General features: G+C 44.7%; 1 protein-coding gene across 4 annotated transcripts in view; it reads right to left on the reverse strand.

The window, feature by feature from the left end:
• The window catches only part of LOC122563844 (collagen alpha-1(XXVI) chain-like), a 325474-nt gene that overhangs the window by 260262 nt on the left and 40839 nt on the right, over nucleotides 1–24373 (reverse strand). For 3 of the 4 annotated variants that reach the window (XM_087977067.1, XM_087977066.1, XM_087977064.1), the window contains exons 2-3: nucleotides 18350–18472; nucleotides 12994–13097 (exon numbers count right to left, since the gene is read on the reverse strand). In XM_087977067.1, the coding sequence (XP_087833193.1) occupies nucleotides 12994–13097; nucleotides 18350–18472 (227 nt within the window). The remainder of the gene's footprint in view (nucleotides 1–12993; nucleotides 13098–18349; nucleotides 18473–24373) is intronic. The other variant, XM_087977065.1, reaches the window with a different exon arrangement.

Genomic DNA, 24373 nt, shown 5'->3' on the forward strand with positions numbered 1-24373 from the left:
GGTAGTAGGTGCCTGGAACACATTGTCGGGGAGGTGGTAGAAGCAGATATGACAGCAATGATTAAGAGGTGTTTGGACAGACACGAACAGGAAGAGAACATGGGGACACTGACTATGTGCAGGCAGATGGGATTAGTTTACAATGGCAACATAGTCAGTACAGATATGGTGGGCTAAAGGGCCTGTTGCTGCACTGTTCTGTTCTATGTTTTATATTCTATACCAATCATTGGCCTGTTTTTGGATACAGTAATCCATTAAGAGTCGTCCATTGAGAATCAAGTTATTGCTGTACTAAAGTGGGACCATCAGCACACTATGACCAGGCTCGTGTATTGGGAGGTAAAAACAATGACTGCAGATGCTGGAAACCAGATTCTGGATCAGTGGTGCTGGAAGAGCACAGCAATTCAGGCAGCATCCGAGGACAGGCAAAATCGACGTTTCGGGCAAAAGCCCTTCATCAGGAATAAAGGCAGAGAGCCTGAAGCGTGGAGAGATAAGCTAGAGGAGGGTGGGGGTGGGGAGAGAGTGGCATAGAGTACAATAGGTCAGTGGGGGAGGAGATGAAGGTGATAGGTCAGGGAGGAGAGGGTGGAGTGGATAGGTGGAAAAGGAGCTGGGCAGGTCGGACAAGTCCGGACAGGTCAGGGGATCGAGTTGCTGGAGGTTAGAAGCTAGGATGAGGTGGGGGAAGGGGAAATGAGGAAACTGTTGAAATCCACATTGATGCCCTGGGGTTGAAGTGTTCCGAGGCGGAAGATGAGGCGTTCTTCCTCCAGGCGTCTGGTGGTGAGGGAGCGGCGGTGGAGGAGGCCCAGCACCTCCATATCCTCGGCAGAGTGGGAGGGGGAGTTGAAATGTTGAGCCACTGGGCGATTTGGTTGATTGGTGCGGGTGTCTCGGAGATGTTCCCTAAAGCGCTCTGCTAGGAGGCGCCCAGTCTCTCCAATGTAGAGGAGATCGCATCGGGAGCAACGGATACAATAGATGATATTAGTGGATGTGCAGGTAAAACTTTGATGGATGTGGAAAGCTCCTTTGGGGCCTTGGATAGAGGTGAGGGAGGAGGTGTGGGCGCAGGTTTTACAGTTCCTGCGGTGGCAGGGGAAAGTGCCAGGATGGGAGGGTGGGTCGTAGGGGGGCGTGGACCTGACCAGGTAGTCACGGAGGGAACGGTCTTTGCGGAAGGCGGAGAGGGGTGGGGAGGGAAATATATCCCTGGTGGTGGGGTCTGTTTGGAGGTGGCGGAAATGTCGGCGGATGATTTGGTTTATGCGAAGGTTGGTAGAGTGGAAGGTGAGCACCAGGGGCGTTCTGTCCTTGTTGCGGTTGGAGGGGTTGGGTCTGAGGGCGGAGGTGCGGGATGTGGATGAGATGCGTTGGAGGGCATCTTTAACCACGTGGGAAGGGAAATTGCGGTCTCTAAAGAAGGAGGCCATCTGGTGTGTTCTATGGTGGAACCGCTCCTCCTGGGAGCAGATACGGCGGAGGCGGAGGAATTGGGAATACGGGATGGCATTTTTGCAAGAGGTAGGGTGGGAAGAGGTGTAATCCAGGTGGATTTGCCTCACTGTGATTTCACCATACAATCATTAACTATAATCGCTGCTCTGTTATGGTGTTGGCTCATCATCATTATTCATCATCCACGCTGCTGAGGGAATACATCTAGAATTCAAATTGCTTCTTTCCATGGTATTTTATTCCTGGATATTCATTTCACTAACCCTGCACTGCCTGTTATTTGTTGCCTTTTCTATAGGAATTGCAGCCCCACGTGGGCCCTATAGTAAACGGTGCTTCAGACAATGCCCGCACCTGGTGAGATTGATCTAGAAGTGGAGCTGAGAATGAACAACTTAATGCTTCTAACAACCAAAAGAACTGCGGGTGCTGTAAATCAGAAACAAAAACAAAAATTACTGGAAAAGCTCAGCAGGTGCGGCAGCATCTGTGAAGAGAAATCAGAGTTAATGTTTCAGGTATTGTATAGTTCTGAGGGTCACTGGACCCGAAACGTTAACTCTGATTTCTCTTCACAGATGCTGTCAGAGCTTCTGATTTTTTCCAACAACTTTTGTTTTTGTTTTAAACTTAATATTTATATTTAGCAGGTAGGTTGGGAGGAAATTTCAAAATTACTCTTTGCAAGAGTAACAATGAAATCTCTATCAGGATGATTGCACAGCAGGGGGCGAGTTAGAATCCCAATACACGATTCTGCACGATACGCAGGACTGCACTTAAGGTAAAGTTGTCAGTCATTACTGCTGACAGAATATGGAATCCAATAGGAGGATGTTGGTGATAAGCTGACATCCCAGACTACTAACTTCAGATAGCTAAACCAGCACAGGCTTGTCACATGACCACACCAGAGCAAAATCATGGGCAAGCCAGCAGTGAAGACTACAAAATGGTCTTACTATGTCCTAAATGCATATGCACCAAGGGATGTTTCTAATGTGAGTTGTTTTACTGCCAAATCTTTAATGTTTTAAAGGTGATTTGTGTAATGGTAGGAAGCGATCAACATGGATGGCACCCAAAATCTGCTGCTGTTTGTGACAGGGAAGTCCAAGAAGTCATGTTGTTTTATGGATGCAAAGTCAGTATCAGCCCTGTTTGTGGCTAACAAAACTGTGTGGATAACCTCCAGTGTTTTTACGATATGGATCACAAAAGTAGATAAGACATCCCAATGGAAGAAAAGGAAGATTACTACAGAGAGTTGCCCTGTGGATCCCAGATCACTGGCTTCAACTACCTCTCAACACCACTCCTCTTAACTGGAGTCAGTTAAGCTCCAGCCAATGGATTAGTGGGTGAGAGGAACTTTACAAAAATCTTTCAGATTATTGAGGCCATAAATTCAAAGCCAAAATACAATGCAAATATTGCAGAGGTCATGTTCATGGTTGGAGAAGCCATTGAAGATGGTAACACTGGGAACGAGGAGGAGTGGAATGAAGCCAGCCAGCTCAATGAGGCGGCACTATTCATTTGCCGTGAGAGGCTGGCAAAAGAAACCTCAGCAGAGACCATTGTGAAGGCGTGGATCCAGTTCCCAGAGTGAGACGTTGATATCTGGTATGGATCCAGTACTCAAGCCAAACAGTTATTCTAGGTGTGGGTCCAGTGCTGCAGAGCATTCGGTGACACCAGGTGTGGTTCCAGTGCCTGAGTGGGACAAGTGATACCCAGTTTGGATCCAGTGCCAAGATATCTGGTGTAGTTTCAGTGCCAAAAGATGGTAATAGCCAGTGTGAATTCTGTGCCCAGAATAGACAGGACTGACAGTTTAATGTGCCAGGGTATAGCTGCCCTTGGCGGGACAGAGGTGATGCAAAACGGGGAGGGAGTGTCGCATCTTTGATTAAGATGAGCATCACAGCAGTAACCAGAGATTAAATAACTGAAGAATCATCCAGTGAGGTTTTGCAGATGGAGCCAAGAAATAAGTAGGGGATGATGATGTTATTGGTTGTTGTGCTATAGTCCCCCAAATAGTCAACAGGAATTAGAGGAACAAATATGCAAGGAGATTGGGGAGACTTGCAGGAGCAATAGGCTTGTCATAGTAGGGGATTTCAATTTTCCTAACATAGGGCTGAGACTGCCAGAGCATTAAGGGCTTAGATGGGGTGGAATTTGTTAAGGAAAGTTTCCTCATGCAGGGTATATAAGAGGGTCTAACTTTTAAAGGGGCAAAACCTGACCAACTCGTGAGAAATAGGGCAGGACAAGTGATGGAGATGACAGTGGGGGAGTATCTTGATGTGGTGAGCATCACGGAGATGTGTCTGCAAGCAGGTCAGGATTGGGAGCTAAATATTCAAGGATATACATCCTAGCGAAAAGATAGGCCTGTGGGCAGAAGGGTTGGGGTTGCCTTACTGGAATTCTTTGAAGAGGTGACAAAGTTGATTGATGAGGGAAGGGATGTAGATGGCATATACATGAACTTTAGTAAGGCATTTGATAAGGTTCCCCATAGTAAGCTGATGAAGAAGGTGAAGTCACATGGGGTCCAGGGTGTTCTAGCTAGATGGATAGAGAACTGGTTAGGCAACAGGAAATAGAAAGTAGTAGTGAAAGGGAGCTTCTCAAAAGGGAGACATGTGACCAAATGTGTCCCACACAGATCCGTGGTAGGACCACTGTTGTTTGAGATATACATAAATGATTTGGAAGAAGGTGTAGGTAGCCTCAATAGCAAGTTTGCAGATGACACTAAGATTAGTGGAGTAGCAGATAGTGAAGGGGACTATCAGAGAATACAGCAGAATATAGATAGATTGGAGACTTGGGCAGAGGAATGGCAATAGACAATAGGTGCAGGAGTAGGCCATTCTGCCCTTCAAGCCTGCACCACCATTCAATATGATCATGGCTGATCATCCTTAATCACCTGTATCCTGTTGCTGCCTTATCTCCATAACCCTTGATTCCACTATCCTTGAGAGCTCTATCCAACTCTTTCTTAAATGAATCCAGAGACTGGGCCTCCACTGCCCTCTGGGGAAGAGCATTCCACACACCCACCACTCTCTGGGTGAAGAAATTTCTCCTCATCTCTGTCCTAAATGGTCTACCCCGTATTTTTAAGCTGTGTCCTCTGGTTCGGCACTCACCCATCAGCGGAAACATGTTTCCTACCTCCAGAGTGTCCAATTCTTTAATAGTCTTATATGTCTCAATCAGATCCCCTCTCAGTCTTCTAAACTCAAGGGTATACAAGCCCAGTCACTCCAGTCTTTCAGCATAAGGTAGTCCTGCCATTCCAGGAATTGACCTCGTGAACCTACGCTGCACTCCCTCAATAGCCTGGAACGCGTTGGCAGCAGAGGTGGTAGATAGCATCAGTTAAAATGTATCTAGACAGATACATGAATGGGCAGGGAGCAGAGGGATACAGGTCCTTAGAAAATAGGTGGCAGGTTTAGATAGAGGAACTGGATCAGCGCAGGCTTGGAGGGCCAAAGGGCCTGTTCCTGGGCTGTAATGTTCTTTGTTCTAGTAAGAAATGAAATTAAATCAATAGTAAGAAACAAAGTAGGGTCAGACGGTGTAGAACCTGTGTGGGTAGATTTGAGGAACTGCAAAGGTAAAGAAAAAACATAATTGGAATTATGTATCGGCCTCCAAACAGTAGTCAGGAGCTGGGGCGCAAGATACTCCAAGAGATAGAAAAGGTGTGTAAGAAAGGCAAAGTTGCAATGATCATGGGGGATTCCAATATGCAGGCCACATTTGGAGTGTTGTGTGCAGTTTTGGGCACCTTATCTCAGGAAGGATGTACTGACCCTGGACCGTGTGCAGAGGAGATTCACAACAATGAAAAGCTTAAAATATGAGAGCTCTCGGTTTATATTTGATGGAATTTAGAAGGATAAGGGGGTATCCAATTGATCATACAGAATACTAAATGGCCTAGGCAGAGTGGATGTTGGGAAGATGTTTCCACGAGAACGAAGGACCATTGCCAGCGGAGGTGGTAGAGATGGGCACAATAGCATCATTTAAGATGTATCTGGACAAATACATAAATGGGCAGGGAGCAGAGGAATACAGATCCTTAGAAAATAGGTAACAGGTTTAGATAGAGGATCTGGATCAGCACAGGCTTGGAGGGCTGAAGGGCCTGTTCCTGTGCTGTAATTTTCTTTGTTCTTTGAAATCAGGAGGGGGGAAAGGGAGCACAAGACAACCTTGACTGAGTAGAGTACAGTGAATCCATAGAGGTTTTTCAAGAATATTAAAGGAAAAAGAACACTAAAGGGAGAACAGAAGCCCTCTAGGACCAAAATGGATATGCATGTATAAAACCACAGGAAGTAGGAGAGGTCCTCAATGAATATTTCTCCAGTGTGTTTACCATGGAGAAAGACATAAAGACTTGGGAACTTGGGGAAGTTAGTGGTGACATCTTGGGGTCCATATAACAGTGGAAGTGGTGCTGGATGTATTAGAATGCATGAGGGTGGAGAAATCTCCTAGTCCTGACCAGATATATCCAAGAACACCGCAAGAGGCTAGAGAAGAAATTGCAGGGGCCCTGGCTGATATTTTTTTTGCATCAGCGTTAGCCACGGGTGAGGCCACAAAAGACTGGATGGTAGCGAATGCTGTGCCCTTATTGAAAAAGGGCTGCAAAGAAAATCCTGGGAACTATAGACCAGTGAGCTTCACATCTGTGGTGGGTAAGTTACTTGAGAAGATTGTGATGGATAAGATATACATGCATTTGGAAAGATAGGCTTTGATTAGGAGTAGTCAGCATAGCTTTGTGAGTGGGAGATCATGCCTCACAAATTTGTTAGAGTTCTTTGATGAAGAGTGGAGTTGAAATGCCCATCAGCCATGATTGAATGGCGAAGTGGACTCGATGGGCCGAATGGCCTTACCTCCGTTCTTATGTCTTATGGTCTTATGGTCTAAGAGATCAGGAGGGTTGATGAGAGCAGGGCAATAGATTCCAGTATATGGATTTTGATAAAGTCCCACTTGATAGGTTGCTCTGGAAGATTAGATCATGTGGAATCCAGGGTGAGCAGGCAAATTAGATGCACAATTGGCTTGATGGTAGGAAGCAGAGGGTAATAGTGGAAGGATGCTTGTCAGACTGCAGGCCTGTGACTAGTGGAATGCCTCAGGGGTCAGTGCAGGGCCCATTGCTGTTTGTCATTTGTATCAATGATTTGGATGAAAATGTACAAAGCATGATTAATAAGTTCGCAGATGACAATAAGATAAAGTTAAAAATCACACAACACCAGGTTATAGTCCAACAGGTTTAATTGGAAGCACACTAGCTTTCGGAGTGACGCTCCTTCATCAGGTGATTGTGGAGGGCTCGATTGTAACACAGAATTTACAGCAAAAATTTACAGTGTGATGTAACTGAAATTATACATTGAAAAATTGATTGTCTGTTAAGCCTTTCATCTGTTAGAATACAGTGATAGTTTCACTTCTTTCATGTGTAAATCACAAAACCCTTTTTTTTAAAGTTACATTCTCGGGTTAGCTGTTAACAATGGTGATAGCTAGACAATATGTTGAAGGTGTTAGCCCCCTGTGTTCTCTGTCTATGCCATGATGTTTAGATTGATTCTAATCTAAAAAGTGAGATAACAGAGTTTTACATAAATTCATGCAGTTTTTGGGCTCAGAGATCTACGTGAATGTATGTAGTTTTTGAGCAAAGTACAATGTAACTCTGCAAGTACAAATTCACCCCACAAAATATATGTGTGCTTCCACATGATCTAATCTTCCGGAGCAACCTATCAAGTGGACTTTATCAAAATCCATATACTGGGTTTTTGTCTGTGTGTGTGTGTCTGTCTGGGGTGGGGGTTGCGAGTGTAAGAAAGTGTACCAGGTACATTGACGGCATTTTCTTCCTCTGGACCCATGGCGAGGAGTCACTGATAAAACTACACAGTGACATCAACAAGTTTCATCCCACCATCAAATTCACCATGGACTACTCTCGACTATCTGTCTCATTCTTTGACACATGCGCCTCCATCAAGGATGGACACCTCAGCACCACACTCTACCGCAAACCCACAGACAACCTCACAATGCTACACTTCTCCAGCTTCCACCCAAAACTTATTAAAACAGCCATTCCCTATGGACAAGCCCTATGCATACACCGGATCTGCTCAGATGAGGAGGAACGTGACGGACACCTGGAAGTACTCAAGGATGCCCTCACAAGAACGGGGTACGATGCTCAACTCATTGACCGCCAGTTCCGACGTGCCACAGCAAGGAACCGTAATGACCTCCTGAGGAGACAGACAAGTGCTGCAACTGACAGGGTACCCTTCGTTGTTCAGTATTACCCAGGAGCTAAAAAACTACGCCATGTTCTTCGTGACCTGCAACACATTATCAATGAGGATGAGCACCTCACCAAGACCTTCCCCACACCTCCACTACTTGCCTTTAAACAACCGCCAAACCTCAAACAGATCGTTGTTCGTAGCAAACTGCCCGGCTCTCAGGACAACTCCATACAACCCTGTCACGGTGGATGCTGCAAGACGTGTCAGATTGTGGACATAGATACCACTATTACGCGTGGGAACACCTCCCACCTTGTACATGGCAGGTACTCATGTGACTCAGCCAACGTTGTCTATCTTATACATTGCAGGCAAGGATGCCCGGAGGCATGGTACATTGGGGAAACCAAGCAAAGGCTACGACAACGGATGAATGGGCACCGCACAACAATCAACAGACAGGAGGGTTCCCTCCCAGTTGGGGAACACTTCAGTGGTCCAGGACATTCAGCCTCGGACCTTCGGGTGACCATCCTCCAAGGTGGACTTTGGGACAGGCAGCAGAGAAAAGTGGCCGAGCAGAGGCTGATAGCTAAGTTCGGTACCCATAGGGAGGGCCTCAACCGGGACCTTGGGTTCATGTCACATTACAGGTGATCACCATTGCATTACACACACACACAAATATTCCTACACACACACACACTCTCACATACACACGGACACAGGTACACACAGATGCACACACAGACACCCACACACATCCTTATAGACACACACACTCCCACACTTACACATGCACCCCCTCACAGACTTAAGACACTCTGCACTCACTACACACACACACACTTTCTCACACTCACAACCCCCAACCCAGACAGACACACACACACAGACAGACAAAGACCCACATGCACACATATATTTTGTGGGGTGAATTTGTACTTGCAGAGTTACATTGTACTTTGCTCAAAAACTACATACATTCACGTAGATCTCTGAGCCCAAAAACTGCATGAATTTATGTAAAACTCTGTTATCTCACTTTTTAGATTAGAATCAATCTAAACATCATGGCATAGACAGAGAACACAGGGGGCCAACACCTTCAACACATTGTCTAGCTATCACCATTGTTAACAGCTAACCCGAGAATGCAACTTTAAAAAAAAGGTTTTGTGATTTACACATGAAAGAAGTGAAACTATCACTATATTCTAACAGATGAAAGGCTTAACAGACAATCAATTTTTCAATGTATAATTTCAGTTACATCACACCGCAAATTTTTGCTATAAATTCTGTTACGATCGAGCCCTCCACAATCACCTGATGAAGGAGCGTCGCTCCGAAAGCTAGTGTGCTTCCAATTAAACCTGTTGGACTATAACCTGGTGTTGTGTGATTTTTAACTTTGTACACCCCAGTCCAACACCGGCATCCCCAAATCATGACAATAAGATAGGTGGTATCATGGACAGTGAGAAAGGTTATCAGAAATTGCAGCAGGTCCTTGATCAGCTGGTGAAGTGGGCCAAGGAATGGCAAATGGAGGTATAGGTAAGTGTGAGGTCTTGAAGATTGGAAAGTCAAATCAAGATAGGAGTTTCATGGTGAATGGTGAGTGTAGTGGAACAGAGGGACCTTGGAGTTCAGGTGCATGATTCTCTGAAAGTGGAGTCACAGGTAGACAGGGTAGGGAAGAAGGTTTTTGGCACATTGGCCTTTATCAGTCAGGGCTTTGAGTATAGAAGTTGGGAAGTTATGTTGCAGTCGTACAGGACTGTGGTGAGGCCACAATTGGAGTATTGTATTCAGTTTTGGTCACTTTGCTATAGGAAGGATGTTATTAAATTGGAAAGAGTGCAGAAGAAATTTACAAAGATGTTACCTGGACTCAATGATCTGGGTTATAGGGAGAGGTTGGACAAGCTAGGACTTTTTTCTTTCGAGTGTAGGAGAGTGAGAGGGGACCTTACGGAGGTGTATAAGATCATGAAAGGCATGGATAAGGTGAATGCACTGAATCTTTTTCCCAGATTTGGGGAACCAAGGACTTAAGGTTAGAGGGGAAAGAATAAAACGGAACCTGAGGGGCAAGCTTTTTATACAGAAGGTGGTACGCATATGGAATGAACTACCAGCGGAAGTGGTTGAGATGGGTACGTTAACAACATTTGAAAGGCATTTGGACAAATACATGGATAGAAGGACATGAGCCAAGTGCAGGGAAATGGGGTTAGAGTGGATGGACATTTTGGTTGGCATGGAGCAGTTTGGGCCAAAGGGCCTGTCTCCATGTTGTGCAAGATGGTCACAACCAGTGTGGATCTAGTGCACCACTGCGAGATGGTAATAACCAGTTTGGATCCAGTGCACCACTGCAAGATGGTAATAACCAGTGTGGATCCAGTGCACCACTGCGAGATGGTAATAACCAGTGTGGATCCAGTGCACCACTGCAAGATGGTAATAACCAGTGTGGATCCAGTGCACCACTGCAAGATGGTAATAACCAGTGTGGATCCAGTGCACCACTGCAAGATGGTAATAACCAGTGTGGATCCAGTGCACCACTGCGAGATGGTAATAACCAGTGTGGATCCAGTGCACCACTGCGAGATGGTCACAACCAGTGTGGATCTAGTGCACCACTGCGAGATGGTAATAACCAGTGTGGATCTAGTGCACCACTGCAAGATGGTAATAACCAGTGTGGATCCAGTGCACCACTGCGAGGTAGTAATAACCAGTGAGGATCCAGTGCACCACTGCAAGATGGTAATAACCAGTGTGGATCCAGTGCACCACTGCAAGATGGTAATAACCAGTGTGGATCCAGTGCACCACTGCGAGGTGGTAATAACCAGTGTGGATCCAGTGCACTACTGCGAGGTGGTAATAACCAGTGTGGATCCAGTGCACCACTGCAAGATGGTAATAACCAGTGTGGATCTAGTGCACCACTGCAAGATGGTAATAACCAGTGTGGATCCAGTGCACTACTGCGAGGTGGTAATAACCAGTGTGGATCCAGTGCACCACAGCGAGATGATAATAACCAGTGTGGATCCAGTGCACCACAGCGAGATGGTAATAACCAGTGTGGATCCAGTGCACCACTGCGAGATGGTAACAACCAGTGTGGATCCAGTGCACCACTGCGAGATAGTAATAACCAGTGTGGATCCAGTGCACCACTGCGAGATGGTAATAACCAGTGTGGATCCAGTGCACCACTGCGATATGGTAATAACCAGTTTGGATTCAGTGCCCAGAGTAAGTCAGTGATACCAGGTGTGGTTCCTGTGACCTCAAAGCTAGATAGTGTAATCAGATGTGGACCTGGTGCCCTAGACTAAGATAGTGATACCAGGTGTGGTTCCTGTGACCTCAAAGCTAGATAGTGTAATCAGATGTGGACCTGGTGCCCTAGACTAAGATAGTGATACCAGGTGTGGATCCAATACCACAGAGTATGACAGTGATACCAGGAATGGACCCAGATTGCAGTCCAAGTCCCTCACAGGAACACTAAAGTTTTGAGTCAAACGTTCTAACTCTGTCACTAAGTATCTCTCAAGTGTCTCTTGATATTATAGATCTGCATTTTGTACTTCGGAAAGACAATTTCTGATAAAGAATCATTAACTGAAACATCTCTGCTTCATCTAAATTTGTTGCAGCTCCATCTGAGATTAGCTTCTGTAGGTTAGAAACTGAACTTCATAGATCATAGAATCCCTACACTGCAGAAACAGGCCATTTGGCCCAACAAATCCACACCAACCCTCCGAAGAGTAACCCAAACAGACCCTCCCCTACCCTATTACTCTATATCGACCCCTGACTAATGTACCTAATCTCCTCATCTCTGAACACTATGGGAAATTTAACAAGGCCAATTCACCTAACCTGCACATCTTTGGATTGTGGGAGGAAACCACAGCACCCGGAGGAAACCTACGCAAACACAGGGAGAATATCTGTGTGGAATTTACTCGGTCTCCAGAGGGTGGAATTGAACTCGGGTCCCTGGCGCTGAGAGGCAGCAATGATAACCACTGAGCCACCGTGCCACCCTGCAAATTCCACACAGACAGTCACCTGAGGCTGGAATTGAACCCGGATCCCTGGCACTGGTCACATGGGTCACTGCTTCTCTTTTAAAGTCTGGTTGACGAACCCAAGAAAAAACATTTCTTGGTATTGAAATTAATTCAACAACCTCACCCCTGGCCCTTCTGTAGGCAGACAACAGCTCAGACAGAGAAACTTTCAGTAATATTCCTCTAAGCTGCATGCACAGCTACTCTGACATTCCACGGACAGCAACCAATAATCTGACACTGTTGATTTCTGGTTCCAAAAAATGCCACAGCGCATGCACACAGGAATAGAAAATTAATGGGAATCCAAAGTTAATGGGAACACTGCTAGCAAATGGGATATACTGGTTGGAATTATCTTGTAAACTTCAAAATTAGAGCCAGCACATTCAGGAGAAATGTTAGGATGCACTTCTCCACAGAAAGGGTGGTAGAGATTTGGAACTCTCTTCCACAAAGGATGCTGGACCAGTTATTAGTTTTAAATCTGAAATAGATAATTTTTTTTCAGCAAAGGTACAAAGGGATATGAGCTAAAGACAGGTATATAGAGTAAGGTCACAGATCAGCCTTGATCTCATTGAATGGTGGAACAAGCTTGAGGGACAGAATGACTGATTCCTATTCCTATGTTCCTGAAATATAGCTCCAGTACACTCATGTTCAAATACAGAGAGTTCTTCTATAACACAATGGTTGCGTTCTTGTGCAATCCCATGATATAGGAAAATCGTGCTTTAAAAACAGCACTTAAAGATGCTGTAACCATGTTACAGTCAACACACTTTGGAAACAGCGCCCCCAATTTGTTAATCATGTTAGAACGAATTTGTTGACAAAATGCATGTTATAACAGAACAACCTTACAACTAGTTCTTGTAATGGTTCCCTCTGGTACAGCAGATCTCTGCTTTCAGTGGCTGACCAAGTATTTCCAAGTCTTTTTACGAAATTTACTCCCAATATGGGATGGAGAAATCACCAGCCAATCAATCACACCCTGCCCTTTTGTGAGCTACTATGCAGTCACCTGATAAGGGTTGACGCTTTGAGATTGATCAGAAAGCTCCCAGACTCACCTTCCTGACAGCTGCCTCCCATGAATCCAGGGCAACACCTCCATTCCAAAGCAGTAACATTCTTGTAAGCCAGCTTGTATGTGGGTCTGATGATAGTTCTGTAACTAGCACAAGAAACTAATCAAGATTATGAGAACATTGTTTCAAATTTCATCATTTATTCCCTGAACAATTGTTTTTCTTCCACTCTAAAGAATGGGCAGATCTTGTGGTAAGATGGGTAGTGTCCTTGCCTCTTTTTAAAATGAGTTTTTGTGGGATGTGGGCATCGCTGGCTGGCCAGCTTGTATTGCCTGTTCCTTGTTGCCTTTGAGAAGGTAGTGGTGAGCTACCTTTATGAACCACTGCTGTCCACAATGCTATTAAAGAGAGAATTCCAGCATTTTGACAAGCAACAGTGAAGGAATGCTGATATATTTCCAAGTCAGGATGGTGAGTGGCGTGTAGGGGAACTTGAAGGTGGTGGTGTTCCCATATATCTGCTGCGCCTGTCCTTCTAGATGGAAGTGGTCTGGGGTTTGGAAGGTGCTGTCTGAGGAACTTTGGTGAATTTCTGCAGTGCACCTTGTAGATAGTACACACTGCTGCTTCTGGTGGTGGAGGGAGTGGATGCTTGTGGACAGTGGGGAGTATACTCTTACACTCTGAGCCAGAAGCTCTGGTTTCATGCTCCCCTCTGGGATTTGACAGCTAAGGAGTTGCTCATAATGTGCTCAACAGGATAAGGGTTAATTTGTATGCATACCACTAGCAGACTGGAATAGTGGAAGGGTCTGCTGGTCAGTCAGAACCATGTGGTAACTGCAATAACAGCCATCCCATACATAGCTTCTTGCCACAGTCAACACTCACAGTGCCTCTTCATTGGGAAGGACTGCCAGAAATCCAAGAATTTCTATACTGCTACAAACAAGTGCAAAGCCAACATTAGGAGATTTGTGTGCTGTTGATAAAGACACATTATTGAATCGGTGGCATTATATTGACTCATATTGGCAGCATGGTGGCTCAGTGGTTCGCAGTGCTGCCTCACGGCACCAAGGACTCTAGTTCAATTCCAGCCTTGGGTGAGACTGTCTGTGGGGAGTTTGCACATTCTCCCTGTGTCTGTGTGGGTTTCCTCCAGGTGCTCTGGTCTCCTCCCACAGTCCAAAGATATGCAGGTTAGGTGGATTGGCCATGCTAAATTGCCCGTAGTGTTCAGGGATGGGCAGAGTAGGTGGGTTAGTGATGGGAAATGCAGCATTACGGGGATAGAGTAGAAGGATGGGTCTAGGTGGGATGCTCTTTGAATGATCAGTGTAGACTCGATGGGCTGAATGGTCTGCTTCCACTGTAGGGGATTCTGTGCATTTATCTTCAGCCTACATCAAGACAAATTGTAAGAATACCAGTTCAAGGGGCAAAACAACCTTTATACTGGCTGATTGGTTGATAAATAGATTCATATTGGTAGAGGGTCTTCACCAATTAATGAGGATGGCAGTTAACTCCAGACTTTTGTTTACCTTTTCTGTCAGGCAGAGTGACTCGAATCGAAAGTTGAACTGTTTTAGTTGAGTAATAGGAAGGCTTTGAAACTTGAAAATGAAGTGTTGTCTATTCTTGACCTGTGTAATACAATGCTGCTTATCAGAAGCAAAAGGAGGGGGAGACTGAGACTAAATGACACCAAGAGTCTTCAACTTAAGGAGCTTCTGCCTGGCAGCAGAACTGTGATTTGCTGATTGACAGCATGTTAAAATGCTGCCCAGATCAGGACAGAGTGAAAACAGTCAAAACCTGCAGACGTCATCCTTTCTCCCTCTCTCTATCCGCCTTTGTGGGGAGAAGACAGAAAATCATAGAATCTTCACAGTGTGGGAGCAGGCCATTCAGTCCATCGAGTCCACACCACCCCTCTGAATAGCATCCCACCCAGACCCAATCCCTGTAATCCTGCACTTCCCTTGGTTAATCTACCTAACCTGACCATCCCTGGAAGCTACGGGCAATTTAGCATAACCTGCACATCCTTGGACTGGGGGAGGAAACCAGAGAACCCAGAGGAAACCCACGCAGACACATGGAGAGTGTGTAAACTCCACACAGACAGTCACCTGAGTGGCAATCAAACTTGGGTCTGAGGTGCTGTGAGGCAGCAGTGCCAACCACTGAGCCACCGTGCTTTTAGATTAGATTAGATTAGATTAGTTACAATGTGGTGTGGAAACAGGCCCTTTGGCCCAACAAGTCCACACCGACCCGCCGAAGCGCAACCCACCCAGACCCCATTCTCCTAAATTTACCCCTTCACCTAACAATTTAGCTCAGCCAGTTCACCTAACCTGCACATTTTTGGATTGTGGGAAGAAACCAGAGAACCCGGAGGAAACCCACGCAGACATGGGGAGAATGTGCAAACTCCACACAGTCAGTCGCCTGAGGCGGGAATTGAACCCAGGTCTCTGGTGCTGTGAGGCAGCAGTGCTAACCACTGTGCCACTGTGCTGTCTTTAAAAATCCCACAAAGAAGGAATCCATTCTCAAGACAGTATACAGTAATTGGCAGGACCCTTAGGAGCATTGATGTACAGAGAGACTAAAGCAGAAATTGCTGGAGAAACTCAGCAGGGCCAGCTGCATTTGTGGGAAGAAAACAGAGTTAATGCTTCCAGTCCTGCTTTCTCTGCTTTCTTCCCACAGATGCTGCCAGACCTGCTGAATTTCTCCAGAAATTTCTGTTTTTGTATCAGATCTCCAGCATCCGCAGTTCTGTTTTATTTCAATGATCTCCGGGGGATCTTGGGATAGAAGACCACTGCTCCCTGAAAGTGGCAACACAAGTGGATAAGATGATAAAGAAAGCATACAGCACGCTTGCCTTCTTTGGTTGGGGAATGGAGTATAAAAGTTGGTGAGTCATGTTGCAGCTGTACGAAGCTTGAGCGAGGCTACATTTGAAGTACTGCTTGAAGTTCTAGTACCATACTATAGGAAGGGTGTGGAACTTTGGAGAGTCTCCAAAAGAGGTTTACCAGGATGTTGCCTGGATTGGAGTGTATTAGCCAGAAGGAGATGTTGGGCATACTTAGATTTTTCTCATTAGAGTACCAGAGGCTGAGGGGTGACCGGAAAGAAGTATGTAAAATAGTAAGAGGCATGGATAGGGTTTATCATCAGAGATATTTTTCCCAGAGTGGACATGTCAAATACGAGACATAGGTTTAGGTGAGAGGAGAAATATTTAAAAGGAGATTTACGAGATAAGTTTTTTTTAAACTTGGACCCACTGCCAGGGGAGGTGGTGGAAGCAGATATGATAGCAATGTTTAAGAGGCATTTAGACAGAGCCATGTATAGGTATGGATCATGGGATTAGTTTAGAATGGCATCATAGTCTGTGCAGACATGATGGGCTGAAGGGGCTGGTTGCTATGCTGTATTGTTCTATGTTCTAAAACCTAGGTTTGCTTGCTCAACCCTCAAACTGAAGAGTGACTATCACCCAACAGATAACAGCATCATTACAAAAAACAAAGGGCAGTGGTAGATAAAGGCCTTTTCACTTTTTGGTCAGTTTTCAGGATTTTCCCCATCTATATTATTTTCTTACTCATAGCAAACTGGTTGAAATGATTTGTCTATCTTAATCACGATCGAATGTGCATGTTGTGAAGGGATTTCAGGATTTTGTTGGCCTCATTGGGATTTTTATAGATTTTGGGACTACCTGTGAGTCACGATTATCAGTGATTTCCAGTTAGTTTGTGACAATTCTGGAACAAATGTCTCAGCTGCATGGACTTCACTCACCTGTTCTGTTAACTGTATCATGAGCTCAAATGTTTAACCCCACATTAAGCGTGATAGCTCAGAGAAAATTCCAGGGATTTCAAAACAGCTGATGGATGGTCAAGACCTTGAATCCAGTGACAGGATAACCATCATTTCCAGTTCATTCTTGGAGATCCTGTATCACTGTTTGGAACTTTGGAACAGAACAGCAAGCTTCCTCTTCAGAGGAAGGCTGCAATATAACAATTGTGGAGCTTCCAGATACTGAGCTCAGCTCAATATTATCAGAGGAGTTAGTCCAAACAGCAGGATTTTCATTATTTCAACAGCTCAGGAAATTAAATACTAACAACTCTGGATATCTGCTGGCTTAACATGCAGAAACTGTTGTGAACTGTTAATTTAAAGTTACAGGGTCTAAAAGAACATGCATTGTTTTAATATCAGTCTAGCCTTAGAAGGTTCATTCAATCAGCCATTACAGAGTGACCACTGGAGCCTGGGGATCACTTTATCACCAGATATTACAGGTCAGACCGCTGTACACAAATAATCGAAAATTGCAACTACCAGCTATATCTCTGACTTCAAAATGAGGAAATGCAGACTGAATTTGCCAAGCCATCTCTCGGTTCCAGAAACCCACATCAGCTCCACAGCCAATATAAATTCCTGTGGTTTCTCCTGAAGTGAGGATATGAATGGGATAGTTAACAAGTTGACTTGTGTTGAGTTGAGTTGTGGACCATGGTCCAAATGTACTATACTAACCCCTCCCCTCACATCCCCAACTCTACCCGGAGTGCCATTTTGCCGAGAGGAAAGAGGCTGTGGGTGGCATAGTGGTTTAGTGGTTAACACTGCTGCCTTACAGCACCAGGAACCCAGGTTCGATTCTAGCCATGGGTGATTATCTGTGTGGAGTTTGCACATTCTCCCCATGTCTGCGTCAGTTTACTCTAGGTACTCTTGTTTCCTTCCACAGTCCAAAGACGTGCAGGTCAGATGGATTCAGGATGTGTAGGTTCAGTTGATTAGCCATGGGAAATGCAAGATTACAGGGATAGGTTAGCGGGGTGGGTCTGATGGATGCTCTTCGGAGGGGTGGTCCAGACGTGATTGGCCAAATGGCATGATTCCACACTTCAGGGATTCTATCATTAAGACTAAGATGTTAGCGAAGAAGTCAACTAAGAGTCACAGACCCATCCTGGAAAGCTGGCATTTGGGCATGTGAATCCACATAGAGTCAGAGTTTGCCTGGGGGCCATGGGGAAATGAGACTGCAGTCTTTTTTGCTAATGAGTTGGAATCAAAGACGTCAGAGATCTGGCTAGTTCTCTTTATATGAGCAAGTGAACTTGCAGCTTCTTATTAGGGCAAGAGTGCCTGGCGTTTCCTGTTTAATGTGGCACAAGGCAAACACACTGATGACACCATGAAATTTATATGAATAAATGGAGCTCACTTTACAGCCACATTTAAGCCTGAATTCCAACTCCAGAAGATTTCATCCTTGTGTTCCCTCATTCAGTCAGTGGGTGCAACATTCTCCCCACGGTCAAACAATGTCACTTACCTTACCAAACTGGAGCAATGTGCAGGCCAGTGACAGCTCTGGTAAACACGCTGCACCAGGGTCTGCGATCCATTCTGTACTTGGCAAGACACAATCTTGGAGACAGTGTACAGGCACCAATTCCTGAAGGAAAATAAATATTCACCAGTTAATGATGGTCATCAGCAGCAAATAAACACTCTCCTCCATTTGTTTATTCTTTCAAACTCATTATACCACTTCCTGATTGAATGATTAAAATTCTATTCAACATTTTCGTAGAAATGTTACAGAGTAACTCATGGGCTGTCTCTCCCTCAGATCCTGTCTTACATTTATCCTAAAAAAGAAAGATCACAATATCAGATTGTATCATTACAGATCTGTGAATCCATTGAGCTGAAAACATCCTGATGTTATAGGCTAAAACTCTCTCACTCCAGCAGACAGAAACTGACCTGGGTGTAATGATCAGACCTGCCTTCTGGTCTAGGTAGATTATCAATAATCAATCCAGCTTACTGCGCCTGAGCTAGAAACTGACATTCTACAGTTCTGCGGAAGGGTCACCAGACCCGAAATATTAAATCTGATTTCTCTCCACAGATGCTGCCAGACCTGCTGAGCTTTTCCAGCAATTTCTGTTTTTGTTACTGACATTCTGCAACTGAATAACATTCACTTGTAAGTTTTACACAGGGAGATTTGGCCATTAAGGAATATAGTTCAGATTGGTCAAAACAAATTCAAGCCAGTCAGGCAGAAATCAAGTCACATTTCTGAGTCAGTAGAGTTTATTAACCACGTACTCTTACAGCTCCTTCCACCTAGCAATCCCTTTAGTTTTGAATTTTCACATACAACTGAATATTTTCTTTCTCCACCACCAAAGTCCCACATCTGACTTTTCACCTGTTATCCCCCACCCTTAAACCAGTCATGTTTCCAATTCTGAGCCAATTGACAATGTAGAGCCTGTTAAAGGCAAGACAGTCAGCTGCTCCTTTATTTTATTACCCTATTTTTCTAATTTACTGTTCAGAGATGTTATTACACATCTCTGGAGCAGATGGAGACTTGAACTCAGGTCTCTTTATCCAGGGGTAGAGACACTACCACTCGCCATAGAAGCCCTTAGTCTGAGACTCTGGATTACCAGTCCAGTAATATGACCATGATACCGCTACCTCCTTTATATCTGCTCAGTCAATTAACCCCAAACACCTCTTTAATTACTTGTCTTATTAACAGATTTCCTTCTTCTGAGAAAGACTTTTGAAGACACAAAAAATCCTCCTACAAAACCAATGAAAGGTGAGCAGAATGTTTTCCTTCACATTCCAATCAACCTTCCCCACACCCCTTTCTTTCAAACATAAAATCCAATATGTTTAATCAGAAAGTGACCTGAACAAAAATGGATTTTTAAACGTTCTTATAATCTTCATGACACCTAATATCCATTTTAGAGAATTTATTGGAGCAAGCAGACTCTTTACTTCCTAATGTTCCCTTGGTGGGAGTGAGGTTAATCTTTTTCTCAGCATCACTTGATATCAAAGATACATTGTGCCAGTGGAATGGACAGCCACATAAAATTCTAATATCAAACCTTCTTTAGATTGTGCTTTGCATAGGATCTCCTTCAGAGTATGGATAAGTACAGTACACCATTGCATCTACAGCTTCTTCTAACACCAATGTTTCAGTGGCTAAAGTACTTTTAACTACTCTGTTTACTTTCTTAGCTTTACAGGCCAATATCTATTATTTTCCTCCAAGAATATGATAAACCTTATTGCACCGAATGAACCATCCCAAAGATTGACACATTCAGCACCATCAAAATGACAAACTTCATATTTTCTGGGTCACCCAAGGATGGAAACAGGAGTGGGCATTTTTCTGAATTTCTTTTCTGAGATATTTCATTTGCTTTCAAAATTTCCTCAATAAGGTAAGGTATATCACAATACTCATATCCAAAACTTCATAACTGCTACCAGGTCTCGTCTCAGTGCACAACGAGGTCCAACTATACAATCAAGCTTCTCAACTGTTCTTGATCTGACCTGTTTTACTAGGATGTGATTAATACTTTCCAAAGTCACTCCTGATTTACTTTCTTTAGTGTCAGATCCTATATATAAAAGGTCCCCAAAGCAGAAGCTCAAATACTAAATTCCATTTTTAATTTATCCATCACACACTTAAATTCCATAGAACCCGCCCCCCACCGCAACATGAAAATCATTGGCATGCATTATAATGAGGCCGACCAGTTTCTCGCTGTGAAATCAATAGAACATTGCTGGGTCCGCTTTAAGCTGAATGCAATATACTTTCAGCAAGACTGAGAAATACCAAAGCCTCACTGCATTATTCAACCCAAAAACACATTTAATAAATTTTCATAACTTCCCTTCGCATACTTATTTAAGTGGTTTCAATCATAGATCAAATTTCTCTTATAAACCTCAAGACACCAGTCTGTGTCTGCCTTGTACGTTCCAAACTGGAGCATGTTTTCTGTGCATATCCACTTGTGTGATAAGTCTAGCTTTCCCTCATCTGTTACCTCAGTATACACAAATTTCACTAACTCTTTTTGTTTGGCATCCTTTATTAACTATAGGTTGTTCTCCATTTTTAGCAGTGGGAGTCAAGAGAGCATGAGCCAAGGGGCAGCAGGGAAGGTAAATTTGAATACTTACCTCATGAATCGGCGGAGCGAAGGCTGAACAGGAGCAGAAGCAGACCCAGGGACGGCTGCGTACGTGTACTAATATATTCAGGCAGTGGTTAAGCCCAAAACACCACACATGCAGTGTCGCCCACCTGTTCTCCTCCACTAACCACAACAAAAAGACTGTCCGGAGGGTTAGTAAGGTAAGGTTGCTTTTTAATCTCTTTTGGCAATTTAGAGCAGAAGGGATGGAAACCACGGCAGTTGCATGCTCCTCCTGCAGGATGTGGAGGTAAGAGTCACCACTTGTGCCCCTAGGAGAAATGGTTCCAAATTCAGCTCCTCACAGACCGCATTAGGGAACTGGAGCTGGAACTAGATGAACTTCAGATCATTCGGGAGGTTGAGGGGATATTATAGAGGGGTTATAGTGAGGCAGTCACACCCATGTTACAGGATAAACATGGGTTTATCCTGTAGCTGGGTGACCGTAAGGAGAGGGAAAGGGAATAGGCAGACAGTGCAGGGACCCCCTGTGGCCTTTCCCCTCAATAATAAGTACTGTATACCGTTTTGGATGTGGGTGTGGGTTGGGGGGGAGCAACTTACCCGGGGAAAGGCACAGCGGCCAACTGTCTGGCACTGAGCTGGCTCTGTGGCTCAGAACAGAAGGGGGCAGAGTAGTAATCTCAGGATTGCTACCGCCATGAGTTAGTGAGACTAGGAACAGAGAGCAAGTGCAGCTAAACACTTGGTTGCAGGGCTGGTGTAGGAGGGAGGGCTTCAGATACGTGGATAAAAGGGTTACCTCCTGGGGAGGGTGGGACCTGTACAAGGAGGATGGGTTGCACCTGAACTGAAGAGGTACAAATATCCTGGGAGGGAGGTTTCCGAAAGCTCTTTGGGAGGCTTTGGAAACAAGTTTGGCCAGGGAATAGGAACCAGAGCTATGGATCAGAAGATGGGGTAGCTGGTAAACAGGCAGATACAGTGTGCAGAGAGTCTGTGAAGATAGATAGAGAGTTGATAGGGCAAAGTTGCAGTCAGTGTGATGAGTTGCTGTGTGTCTATGTTAACGCAACAAGTGTCAGGAATAAGGGTGATGAACTAAGAGCATGGATCAGTACTTGGAACTGTGATGTTGTGGCCATTACAGGAGCAGGAATGGTTGTTGGATATTCCAGGATTCAAATGTTTCAAAAGGAATAGAAAGGGAGGTAAAAGAGTTGGGGGAGTGGCATTGCTAATCAGGGATAGTATCATAGCTGCAGAGAGGGAGGTCATCACAGAGGGTTTGTCTACAGAGTCAGTATGGGTGAAAGTCAGAAACAGAAGGGAGTTTGCTACAGACTCCCCAATAGCAATAGAGACACAGAGGAGCAGATTAGAAGGCAGATTTTGGAAATGTGCAAAAGTAACAGGGTTGGTGTCATGGGTGACTTCAACTTAATCTCCTTAGTTCAAATAGTTTGGATGGAGCAGTTTTTATCAGGTGTGTCCAGAAAGGATTCCTGACTCAATATGCCGCTAGGCCGAATAGAGGGGAAGCCATATTGGATTTGGTGCTTGGCAATGAATCAGGTTAGGTGTCAGATCTTTTGGTAGGAGAGTATTTCAGTGACAGTGACCACAACTCCCAGATCTTTATGATAGTCATGGAGAAGGATAGGACCAGACAGATAAGGGAAAGTATGTAATTGGGGGAGGGAGAATTACAATGCTATTAGGCAGGAACTGTGGAGCATAATTGGGAACAGATATTCTCAGGGAAATGCATGACAGAAATGTGGATGTTATTTGGGGAAAACTTGCTGGAAATGCTGATTGGGTTTGTCCTTCTGAGGCAAGGAAGGGATGGTAAGGTGAAGGAACCTTAGGTGATAAGAGACATGGAAAATCCAGTTAAGAGGAAGAAGGAAGCTTACTGAAGGTTGAAGAAGCAAGGTCAGACAGGACTGTAGAGGGTTATAAGGTAGCCAAGTGGGAACTCAAGTATGGACTTAGAAGAGCAAGAAGGGAGTATGAAAAAGTCTTGGTGGGTAAGATTAAGGAAAACCCCGAGGCATTCTACACTTAAGTGAGGAACAACAGGATGGCCAGTGAGGGTAGGGTCGATCAGGGATAATGGAGGGAACTTCTGTCTGGAGTCAGAGGAGACAGGGGAGGTCTTTAATTAATACTTTGCTTCAGTATTCACTAGTGAGAGGGACCTTGTTGTTTGTGAGGACAGCCTGAAACAGGCTGACATATTCAAACAGGTTGATGTTAAGAAGGGGGGTGTGCTGAAAATTTTGTAAACTACAAGGATAGATAAGTCCCCTAGGCCAGAGGGGATGTAACCAAAGTTACTACAGGAAGCGAGGGAAGAGATTACTGTGCCTTTAGCAATGATCTTTGTATCCTCACTGTCCACTAGAATAGTACCAGATGACTGGAGAGTGGCAAATGTTATTCCCTTGTTCAAGAAAGGGAGTAGGGATAATCCTGGGAATTACAGATCAGTCAATCTTACATCGGTGGTGGGCAAATTACTGGAGAGGATTCTGAGAGACTTGATTCATGATTATTTGGAAACGCATAGCTTAATTAGAGATAGTGGGCATGGCTTTGAGAGGGGCAGGTCATGCCTCACAAACCTTATTGAATTCTTTGAGGATGTGACAAAACACTTTGATGAAGATAGAGCAGTGCATATGGTGTACATGAATTTCAGCAAGGCGTTTAATAAGGTTCCCTATGTAGGCTCATTCAGAAAGTAAGGAGGCATGGGATACAGGGAAATCTGCCTGTCTGGGCACAGAATTGGCTGGTCCATAGAAGACAGAAGGTGGTAGTAGATGGAAAGTATTCAACCTGGAGCTTAGTGACCAGTGTGTTCCGCAGGGATCTGTTCTGGAACCTCTGCTCTTTGTGACTTTTATAAATGACTTGGATGAGGAAGTCAAAGGATGGGTGAATAGGTTTGGAGGAGTTGTGGATAGTGTGGAGGGCTGTAGTAGGTTGCAACAGGACTTTGACAGAATGCAGAGGTGTGCTGAGAAGTGGCAGATGGAGTTCAACCTGGACAAGTGTGAAGTGATTCATTTTGGAAGGTCAAATTTGAATGCAGAATACACGGTTAAAGGCAGGATTCTTGGCAGTGTGGAGGAACAGAGATCCCTCGAAGTTGCCACCCAAGTTGATAGGGTTGGTAAGAAAGCATATGGTGTGTTGGTTTTCATTAGCAGGAGGATTGTGTTTTAAGAGCTGCGAGGTTAGGCTGCAGCTCTATAAAGCCCTGGTTAAACCGCACTTGGAATATTGTGTTCAGTTCTGGTTGCCTCATTATAGGAAAGTTGTGGAAGCTCTACAGACGGTGC

The sequence above is a fragment of the Chiloscyllium plagiosum genome, unplaced genomic scaffold (genome assembly GCF_037043375.1).
Source record: "Chiloscyllium plagiosum isolate Xiang-an unplaced genomic scaffold, Cpla_swu_hap1 HiC_scaffold_31, whole genome shotgun sequence".
NCBI lineage: Eukaryota > Metazoa > Chordata > Chondrichthyes > Orectolobiformes > Hemiscylliidae > Chiloscyllium > Chiloscyllium plagiosum.